The 11,517-nt window shown below is 42.2% G+C and overlaps 1 protein-coding gene across 1 annotated transcript; it reads right to left on the reverse strand.

Moving 5' to 3' along the window:
- Nucleotides 1-2,000: 2,000 nt before the first annotated feature.
- On the reverse strand, nucleotides 2,001-11,171 carry gpr37l1a (G protein-coupled receptor 37 like 1a). The gene is made up of 2 exons (XM_061070001.1): nucleotides 10,395-11,171; nucleotides 2,001-3,011 (listed from the first exon to the last, which is right to left on the reverse strand). Exons 1-2 carry the CDS (start codon nucleotides 11,169-11,171, stop codon nucleotides 2,001-2,003), a joined length of 1,788 nt encoding a protein of 595 aa, XP_060925984.1.
- Between the last annotated feature and the right edge of the window lie 346 nt (nucleotides 11,172-11,517).

Below are 11,517 nucleotides of genomic sequence, written 5' to 3' on the forward strand. Positions count from 1 at the left end.
ATTTGGATTATATATCTCAAATGTCACTGTATTAACAAAAATATATAGAATATAATAAAGATATAGATACAAATGTAAATACATCCATTTAGCAATAGGATGTGTATTTTTTGTGTTTTTACATAGAATTAAATGTAATTAAACTTTCAAACCAAAAAGGAATTGTATAATTTGATGGTTAATATTTGATGTATTTATGGCGTTTACACTTTGTTTAGACCAAACAAAAAAAATATCCTCGAGTTTTATGATTCTGATTCACACCAAGCCCCAAATGTTTAGATTAAATTGATCAAAATCGAGAAAGAGGTCAGAGAAAGGTCTGAAAATGTTTGGGTAAGAGAGGAATTCTTGTCTGCTCCCCCCAGCAACCGGTCACAGAGCGACTGTGTTCATTCAGTCTGCAGAAACTCAAAGGCCAAGTGTGATTGTGAAGCTGTGACCTTCAATAATTGAACGATGACAAAAAGGAGCGTCACAGCCGCTTGCTCCTCCAGTGGGAGTCGAGAGCGCAGCCGAGAAACATTCCTTCCAGAGGAGCTCAGAGCCAACTCTCTGTTCGTCTCCAGATAGAACGAATCCACACGAGCTGGTTTCACACGTTCACTGAATAAAACTACTGTTTAGGATCAAATATGGCGATCCACCAACAGGAAGCCTTTGGGTTTCTCCTCTTTCTATTGGCCCTGCACAGTTTTTAAACTCCTATATTAGAATTTTAAATAATAAAGGCGCTTTCACAGATTCATGTCTTGTATTGTAAAAGGTGGAAAAGATTCTATTGCAGTTATTCGTGGAATAAAAGCAAACAATCACAGAGCTTCCATTAAGTTAGTATCAGTTAATAAAGTGTAAACCAGACATTAATGATCACACAGGTAACGAAAAAGAAAATCTAAATTTTACTGAAACACACAATGAGACATAATAAAAGTAAAAAAACGATTCACACTTGAAACATGTGAGTGGATCATACATGAGCCACGTGTGAGCAGCAAAATACAGTCAAAACAAACAGTAGGTCTTCATCTTCTGTTTCACATCAGTCTAAAATATCAAAACTATCCAGTGTTTGTCTCACAGTACTCCCAATATCCTGAATGAGTGTTAGACAATTATTAAAAACTACAAAATGTAAAACGTAGCATAAAAAAACTGCTAAACTACTGAGTCCTTTAATAACAGGATTAAATCCATCTAAACTTTTAAATCTAACTCTAGTCTCTGCTCCAGGAGTTCATACAGACTGCGACTAAAAGATTATTCCAGTTGATCACAGCTTGGGTTTTATTTCGGTGGTTTTGTGCATCAAGTGAATCAGCAGCAAGAACATCATGTCTGAGAGGAGAGAAAATAACCGAGATTATCTTTATTTCATCAAATAATATGATTCAGATCAGCATTTCACTCAAATATGACTCTTCTCACTCTAGTTGCTGTTTCACCAGTGATAAAAACAGGTTTGGTTTAGCGAGTGGACCCCCGACACCAGCCTGGGAGGTCCGGGTTGGGTTTGGACATAACTTCTGAAATGACAGGTTTGGTGACGTTAGCTGGTCCATCTATCGTCTTTACAGTGCAGTAGTGTAGGCCTCTCAAGTTCTTCTACATTAACCAATGAAAACAGTTCTGTATGTACGTAACTTTATGCTTCTGTTATGTGAAAACACCAAAGGACCATGTTGGAAACTCAATATTGTCTAAAAAGACGTTGAATGTTGGAGCTCAAACCAAAAAGGACCAGAACCAGACAGAAATGTCCACATACTTTTGGCCTTAAAGTTTAATCTGAGTTCACTTTTATCTCGTTTCCAATCTGATCAACTGACATTTTATTACACTTGACTTGTCCGACTTCTTTTCAGTGACGATCTCAGCAATTTATCTCCGGACGGCCATGTTGTTGTTACTGACATACGTGATGCACCAAACGACAAATAAGAACAAAGTTTTAATAAACCTAAACGATCCTTTAAAGTTCCTCGTGTGGCGGTTCAGTCTCAGCACGGCGTGCCGATGGCTGCTGAAGAGTCTTTAACCGGTTCTGTCCCCAACAGGCTCTTCATCGTGTCCTCCTTGCTGGACGGAGACAGGGACGATGGAGAGAGGGAAGTGGGCGAGGAGAGGTTGGAGGTGGCCGTGGCCGACGCTGAGGAGGAGGAAGAGGAGCTGCCGTCGGGGAGGCACTCCTCACAGCAGCAGCAGCAGCAGTCCATGAAGGCCTGGCCCAGGGATCGACACAGACACAGCAGCAGCACCGGCGTCGCCGAGCAACGCACGAACAACAGGAACTGTCCGATCAGGCTGAGCGCCGGCAGAACCACCGCCGGGAGCACCGAGGACTCCGGGATGGAGATGTACGACAGCGTGATGTTACAGATGCTCTCTGGCAGGTTGCACGTGATGTACAAGATGGTGAGCGCCATCACGGTGGAGCGCAGCCGCTGCTCCCTCACGTGCGGCTTCTTCTTTGAGGAGGAGCAGGACGAAGAGGAGGAGGAGGAGCACCTGCCGGGCGCCTTGCCGCCCTCGGGTCTCTGGAGCAGACGCTGGGCCAACACCTGCCTGGTCACCAGGTCGCAGGCCAGCGTGAAGAGCAGCGGCAGACAGAGGTAGCAGCCGAAGATCCACCAGGTCCGGGCCTCGTGGTAGGTGAGCACCAGAGAGAAGACGCCCTCCGGCAGCTCGGCAGACGGCTCCTGAACACAGACGTCCACTGTGAACGCATCGGCTCGGCCTCTGAACGCCGCCATCAGCGAGGCGGCCGGCTGGCTCTGCAGCAGGTCGCTGGGCAGCGCTGGCAGGCTGACAGTTTCCTGGAAGAGCTGCCACAGGAGCAGCTCGGGGGCCGCCAGCACCATGGAGCCCACCCAGATGACAGCCAGCTTGGAGAGGATGGACTGGCAGGGCTCCACCTTGGGCGCCTGCAGGGGCCCGGGGCCGGTGGCGGCGTGGAACCGGTCGATGCTCAGAGCACAGAGGCTGAACGTGGCCACGCCCAGAGACGTCACCTGACAGAGAAGAGAGAGAGACGGTGTATAAACGGAAGATAAGGACACTTGGTGGAGGTTAATATTTATTATGAATGAATAAAGCCACTTGTGAAACTATGGAAATGTGGAAGTTAAAACATTTTAGCTAATAGTGGAAACTCTGAATCAGAATCAGAAGCTATTTATTGCCAAGTAGGTTTACACCTACCTGTAATCTGCTCTGGTTATTGGTGCATACAATGAACATAGAAACATAAAAACACAATAAATACACCACACATAAGAAAAACAATAAAAAACAATATATATTTACTCACTATTTACTTCTTATTTACTCACTTTTTCTAATATTTATGCAAAGTAATATTTATTTAGACATAAACATATCTATATAAAAATATATAAAAGATAAAAGATATAAAAAGTGAAGTAAAAAGTGATATGGCAGTGGCAGAGGTTATTTAAAAATTCAAATAACCTCTGCTTATATGACTTATTACCGTTTTTAGATATAAAGTATAAATTAGGGATGGGGGGAAAAATCGATTCAGTTACAAATCGCAATTCTTGTGAATAACGATTTTAAAATCGCCATGCTGCCTCCCAAATCGATTTTTAAAAAAACATATTTATTGGTTTATAGCGGGGGGGATATATGGGGGGAGCAACATCACCCCAGAGCATGTTGATCAGCTCTTGTTTTTGCACAAGAATCTAAACATACCCAAGCACTAGCTTTGCATCGGCTACATGCAAACAACAATAGCCTACTTCTTGTTTATTTCAAAGATTATATTTTAAGTAAACTATTATACATTCTATTTAATTTACCTTTTATTTATTGTTTAAAAGTAGCCTAAGTGGCATACATTTCTTAATCTGTCAGTTTGTGTGCAGTTGACAGGGGCTATACAATAATAGGGCACATTTTTATTTATTTTCTCTATTGGCTGCCCAGCAGTCATTAAGTTAATGTTAATATTTGAAATAAAACTGGTAAAGCTCTAAGTGAATTTGACTGTGTTGTATTTGAAGGAATGATTCAACTTTTTTCCATGGTCCAGTATTTCAAAAAAAAAAAATAACCAAAAGAAATCCCAGGAAATCGTAATATCGAATCGCAATACCCACAGAAATCGCAATACATATCGTATCTCCACCTAAGTATCGTGATCGTATCGTATCGGGAGGTCCCTGCCGATTCCCGTCCCTTGTATAAATCAATTTGAGGCTCTTCAGGTTTTCCTGGTGCACGGAACAGATTCATGCAGCTGCTGAAGTGAAGCAGAACAAGACGTCACACAGATCAACACGGAGCACAGGGGACGTCCTGCTGCTTGAACCCCGAGTTAGAGACTTTCCTCAGTCTTATTGTGAAAGAGAATCCGTCACAATTACAGCAACGAGAGCCTGGCTGAAAACAAACCCCGGCTTTATTTAACCTTTTGAATTCGGCTAGGAGGAAACACCGGGAGCCACGAGAGAACACGGAGTAATTATGTCGTAACAGCTCTCAGGGACAGTTTATCGACGCCTCGTGCACATTAACGCCGCTGATGGTTTTGGCCCAAACCAGAGACTTGTCCTCCTTCTGTCAGAGCTTAATGACTCCAAACAGTTAAAACACAGCTCGAGATAATTAACACCGAGCTCTAATTAGCATGAGAATAGACAAACTAACAGAGTGGCCCAGTGGCAGCTGGCAGCCTGACCCGCTTTCAACTGTTCAATTCAAACTGCTGAAGAGCCTTTTGCCACACGCTAGCAAGAAATAAATTCAAATTCATTAGCATGAAAATAGGTGAAGCGACGGAAGAGGAGAGGGGGGGGCGGCAACCTGGACTCGTTAAAGGCTGTTTAATACAAGCTGGTATTACAAATTAGTCTCACAGGAAATACACTGAAGGCTCCAGTATGCTTCTACGTTCTCCATTTCTCGGAGAGGGCTCCACTGGGGCGAAGAGTCTTTTTGATTTTTACTTCTCCGACCACTGTACGTCGAAACAAATTCACCGCCAAACCCATAGGTGGCGCAACGGAAGACAAGCTCAGAGAAGAGCTGTCCGACATGAAGACGGAGAGTTAGAAAAATCAGAGGTGTACGAAAAGCTCTCCGAGGCGCTCGGAGAGGGCGTTCCACGACGGATAGGGCGGTCTTATCTATCCGTTTTACAAAATACGTACAAGCATAAATTGGCCTTGACGGTCCGATTTACACAATCTGCTGTTAAGGGGCAGGAAGCTTCTGGTTTCCATTTCTAGTTTAACCAACCACGGTTGAGCCGGCGTTGGTTGGCCGCACGTTAACCACTCGCCAATGGACCAAACTAAGAAGCCAAGAAGAAGACGAAGAAGAAGAAGGAGTGAGAAGTAGAAGAACATGTAGAAGTAGAAGTAGAAGGAGTTGAAGAAGACGAAGAAGGAGAAGAAGTAGAAGAACATGTAGAAGTAGAAGAAGTTGAAGAAGACAAAGGAGTAAGAAGTAGAAGAACATGTAGAAGAAGAAATAGAAGAAGTAGAAGAACATGTAGAAGAAGAAATAGAAGAAGTAGAGGAAGACGAAGGAGGAGAAGAAGTAGAAGAACATGTAGAAGTTGAAGAAGTTGAAGAATACGAAGAAGGAGAAGAAGTAGAAGTAGAAGTACATGTAGAAGTAGAAGCAGAAAGAGTTGAGGAAGACGAAGAAGGAGAAGAAGTAGAAGAACATGTAGAAGTAGAAGAAGTTGAAGAAGACAAAGGAGTAAGAAGTAGAACATGTAGAAGAAGAAATAGAAGAAGTAGAAGAACATGTAGAAGAAGAAATAGAAGAAGTAGAGGAAGACGAAGGAGGAGAAGAAGTAGAAGAACATGTAGAAGTTGAAGAAGTTGAAGAATACGAAGAAGGAGAAGAAGTAGAAGTAGAAGTACATGTAGAAGTAGAAGCAGAAAGAGTTGAGGAAGACGAAGAAGGAGAAGAAGTAGAAGAACATGTAGAAGTAGAAGGAGTTGAAGAAGACAAAGAAGGAGTAAGAAGTAGAAGAACATGTAGAAGTAGAAGGAGTTGAGGAAGACGAAGAAGGAGAAGAAGTAGAAGTAGAAGTACATGTAGAAGTAGAAGCAGAAAGAGTTGAGGAAGACGAAGAAGGAGAAGAAGTAGAAGAACATGTAGAAGTAGAGGTAGAAGGAGTTGAAGAAGACAAAGAAGGAGTAAGAAGTAGAAGAACATGTAGAAAAAGAAGTAGAAGGAGTAGAGGAAGACGAAGAAGGAGAAGAAGTAGAAGAACATGTAGAAGTAGAATGAGTTGAGGAAGACGAAGAAGGAGAAGAAGTAGAAGTAGAAGTACATGTAGAAGTAGAAGCAGAAAGAGTTGAGGAAGACGAAGAAGGAGAAGAAGTAGAAGAACATGTAGAAGTAGAAGTAGAAGGAGTTGAAGAAGACAAAGAAGGAGTAAGAAGTAGAAGAACATGTAGAAAAAGAAGTAGAAGGAGTAGAGGAAGACGAAGAAGGAGAAGAAGTAGAAGAACATGTAGAAGTAGAATGAGTTGAGGAAGACGAAGAAGGAGAAGAAGTAGAAGTAGAAGTACATGTAGAAGTAGAAGCAGAAAGAGTTGAGGAAGACGAAGAAGGAGAAGAAGTAGAAGAACATGTAGAAAAAGAAGTAGAAGGAGTAGAGGAAGACGAAGAAGGAGAAGAAGTAGAAGAACATGTAGAAGTAGAATGAGTTGAGGAAGACGAAGAAGGAGAAGAAGTAGAAGAAGATTGTTATTTTTCATTTAAAGATTTTATTTGATATATTCTCTTTCTTTTCTGTATAACGTTGCATTTGTTTTTTTCTGTTTTTCTTTTTCTGTTGTTACGTTGTGTTTTTTTTTTTTTTTTTTTTCCTGAAGTTATATTGCCCAATCCATGTCTGTCTGGACACATTGGTTTTGATTGTTGTACTCATGTTTACCTCCTGTCTCTGTAATGTCCATTCAGCATTGCACTTATATAGATTGAAAATCCTTCAATAAACAGATTTTGATTTGAAAAGAAATATATAAATAAACGATACGAATTTAGAAGAACATGTAGAAGTAGAAGTAGAAGAAGTTGAAGAAGACGGAGTAAGAAGGAGTAAGAAGGAGTAAACCGTGTGGAGAAAAGAGGCGGAGCACACACCTCAGCTAGTTTTTTAATTGATCCTCATTCGTATGGAGGAAGTCGTTAGTAGAGATTAGCTCAAAATCTCATCTGGACCCAAAACACCGACAAAAAGTATCGTGGTTTGTGTTTTGTTCGGAGAAACGTTGGACTCTCGTGTGGGACAAATAAATGTATCTTAATCTCAGGAAACTCGTGGGACGGTGGACAGAAGACAGAGTCCTGGCCCGGACAGACAGGGGGTCCACCAGAAGACCCCAAATATAGGCCGTTGCCCCCGGAGTCTGATTGGTTGGGACGACGGTCTCAGCTCTAAATGCATTACGTGAACCTCTGATCTTTTGGAAATGTGTGTGCACAGTATCATTGTGCAGGATTTTTGTTAACTGTTGTTTTTCGTTTGCAAATTGTTTCATTATAATTAATTTATTGATTAGTTGATTTTATTACACTTTATTTACAGTTAATTGCTTAATTGAAAACATAATTGGCAGCCTAAAAACAACCTTGATTATGTGTATGTTATAAAATGTGATATATCTATACACCTGTATATGGGTAGTTGACAAATAAGGGTGAAACAGTATTTTTTTAAACACAGATTAATGAGGATTACAGTTGTATGAAATTATAATTTTCAAATGCTGAATTTTTTTAAACTGCTAGTGTTCCATGGATTTTTTGTATAATCATAATAATGTTATTTTGCTGTAAAAACTAATATACTAGTTTTGTGCATATTAAAAGCTAATATTAATAAAGTCATTATATACAATATAATGCCAAGGCAGTTATAACCTGCTCCATATATTTCTGGTTTATTTTGTTAATATGTAAGTTTAATGCTTCACCTATGTTACGGTCACACCGCAGGACATTTTGCGTATTTACCTTAAAATATAATCAAAACATAACAGATATTTCATACAAAATCATAAGTTTAAAACAAAGTACCACAATATGCATCACATCCATGTGTTTTTTATGTGGTTAAATGCATCTAAATAGACATTTACACTTAGTTACAGAAAAATCATGCGTCATGTCATTCACCCATATATTGTTGTCTTACTGTATACATTGTTGGTTGATGTCAGATTGTTGTTTTATGTTTTATGTACAGTGCACCAACCACACCAAGGCAATTTTCTGTATGTACAAATATACTTGGCAAATTAAAAAATTCTGATTCTGATATAAACTCTCTCCAGTTTTTTTTTCCCATTTTCAGTCTGATTCTGATTCAGCAGCCGATCAGAATTCTCCGTCTCTCTGTGTCTCGTTGGAAACTCTGCAGCTGTAAACAAACAGCCCAGCTGCTGTTTACTACATTTGTGTATTTCACCGTTTGTCTCTGAGCTGCAGAAGAAGAGTCGCTTCACGGTGGGCGACCCCCCCCGGCCCCCCCGATCACAACAGACGGGTGAAGTGTCCATAACAGCTCGTCTGTTCTAAGTAAAAGACTCAGAGAGTGAGGAGCATGGAGACACAATCAGGCCTTTCACCACAGTGTGTTTATTAAACTTCAGAATGAGTCCATCGTGGGGGGGGGGGGGGTGACAACAACAGTGACAGTGTGAAACCAGGCTGTTGATCATCAGAAGAACTTGTTTGTTTTAACTGTTAAAACGTGTTGGATTCATTTTCCATCTCACAGCTGCAGATTCATATTCTCACAGTTCTGGTCCAGTCTCTCGTTTGAGTTTCTCTGAAGTGAGAGATTTTAATATTACTGTAAATTAACTATAATCTGGTTTTGTCCTGCAGGTGTGATAAATAAATAATCTTTTCCGTCTCTAATAAGACTTGGGATTTTGGAAAAATGTGATGAGCATTTCTCACTATAACTTTAAATGCTTTGTTATGGATCATTGTAATATCTCTCTGACGTCAAGTCGAGTCTCTGAGGACTGTAACGGTTGTTTTGAATATTTTGTTCTTTCTCTTTAAAAGGTGTTTTGAGCAGCATATTTGTTTTGAGTATTTTGTGGATCAGTAGTGTCACTTTGCTTTAAGTCGTAATATTTTATGGATAATTTTAGCATCCCTGTGAATTTGTTTTGATTCTTTGAAGCTCATTCTGGTTGTTAATGGAGTCAATGGCGTCTCTTGACGTAGTTGCCTTTATGGATCATCCTAGTATCAGTGGTGTCTCTATGTTTTATGGATAATTTTAGCATCATAGTGGAGGAATTCTGAGCCTCTTTGTGGTCATTATGGATTTTTATTAAACATGACAGTTCTCAAATGCCGAGTATGAACTGAGCAGGCTGAGCCGGGAAGAGGAGGCAGATCCAGTGGATGGAGGAGCTGCACCTTGATGTTGGTTGCCACTCGCCAATGGACCAAACTAAGAAGCCGAGAAGACGACGAAGAAGAAGAAGAAGGAGTAGAAGTAGAAGAACATGCAGATGATAGAAGAAGTTGAAGAAGACGAAGGAGTAGAAGTAGAAGAACATGTAGAAGAAGTTGAAGAAGTAGAAGTAGTGGTAGAAGTAGAAGAAGGAGTAAGAAGGAGTAGAAGAACATGTAGAAGTAGAAGAAATTGAAGAAGACAAAGACGGAGCAAGAAGGAGTAGACGAACATGTAGAAGTAGAAGTAGAAGAAGTTGGAGAAGACGAAGACGGAGCAAGGAGTAGAAGAACATGTAGAAGTAGAAGTTGAAGAAGACGAAGAAGGAGTAGAAGAACATGTAGAAGTAGAAGAAGAATAAGTTGAAGAAGACGAAGACAGAGCAAGAAGGAGTAGAAGAACATGTAGAAGTAGAAATAGAAGAAGTTGAAGAAGACGAAGAAGGAGTAAGAAGGAGTAGAAGAACATGTAGAAGTAGAAGTAGAAGTTGAAGAAGACGAAGAAGGAGTAGAAGAACATCTAGAAGTAGAAGAAGAATAAGTTGAAGAAGACGAAGACGGAGCAAGAAGGAGTAGAAGAACATGTAGAAGTAGAAGTAGAAGAAGTTTAAGAAGACGAAGAAGATGGATTAGAAGAACATGTAAAAGTAGAAGTAGAAGAAGTTGAAGAAGACGAAGAAGGAGTAGAAGTAGAAGAACATGTAGAAGTAGAAGTTGAAGAAGACGAAGAAGACGATGAAGGAGCAAGAAGGAGTAGAAGAACATGTAGAAGTAGAATAAGAAGAAGAAGAAGTACAAGAAGAAGAAGAAGAAGAAGAAGAAGAAGAAGAAGAAGAAGAAGAAGAAGAAGAAGAAGAAGAAGAAGAAGAAGTACAAGTAGATGTAGTAGAAGAAGAGGAACCAGAACACCTGTGTGACCTTCTCACCTCCAGGTAGGGCACCAGCCGACAGGACAGGTCTCCTAGCAGCCTCTTGAGAGTGAGCTGGTGGAACACGACCACCGGGAGGCAGAAGAACAGAACCAGGAAGTCGCACAGCGCCACGCCGGCCAGCACGCAGTTCCAGGCGCTCTTCAGGTAGAAGTTGTGCCAGACGATGCACATGAGGGCGAGGTTCCCCACGATGCCCACCGCGAACAGGACCAGCGCCAGCAGCATGACGGCGTAGGCCCAGTAAGCTCCGTCCCACACCGGGAGCAGCGGGTGGAGGAGCCCGGGCCCGGAGGACCGGTTCCCCGGGGGGCCGGTGCTGCTCCGGCCGGTCCGCGGGGTGGTGAAGAACCCGCTCGGGTCGTCGTAGCGCCGCGGGGGGTCCGGCTCTCTTCTCCCGGAGACCCCATCCTTAGCCCCGCGGGAGACTCGCTTCAGCTCGGCTTCTCTCAGAGTCTGCACCCGGTGAGCAAGCGTCCTCTCCGGGGAGAAGGACTCCTCCAGCCTCGGGGGAGCCTCCGGGTGGAGTTGAGCCTCCGGGTGGAGGTGACGGAGCTCCGGGTGAGCCTCCGGGTGGAGTTGAGCCTCCGGGTGGAGGTGACGGAGCTCCGGGTGAGCCTCCGGGTGGAGTTGAGCCTCCGGGTGGAGGTGACGGAGCTCCGGGTGAGCCTCCGGGTGGAGGTGACGGAGCTCCGGGTGAGCCTCCGGGTGGAGGTGACGGAGCTCAGCACTCTGGACAAAGAGGAGGAACAGCAGAAATAAAACCTGGAACATCTTCACCGCCTGGTCCGTGTTCTTCTTCCTCAGACTGGAGCTGCTGTGGAGGTCCTGAGATGAAGAGGCTCCATGGACGAGCTGGTCCTGAGGAAACTTCTGAGTCTTCTGAGGCTCCTCTTCCTCCTCTTCCTCCTCTTCACATGCTCCTCGTCTGCATCAACACTCAGCTTCCGGCTGTAAACTTCAACATAAATCAAAAACCGGAAATGAAAACTTTTTCCTTTTAATCACGAAAGTCGCTTCAGAAGTTTAAATCTAGTTAAGTTTAGTAAATATTATAAATAAGAAATAATAAAAAGATAAAAACATAAAAAAAAAAAAACGTGTGGCAAAAACCATTAAT

The sequence above is a fragment of the Limanda limanda genome, chromosome 4 (genome assembly GCF_963576545.1).
Source record: "Limanda limanda chromosome 4, fLimLim1.1, whole genome shotgun sequence".
In the NCBI taxonomy this organism is placed as follows: Eukaryota; Metazoa; Chordata; class Actinopteri; order Pleuronectiformes; family Pleuronectidae; genus Limanda; species Limanda limanda.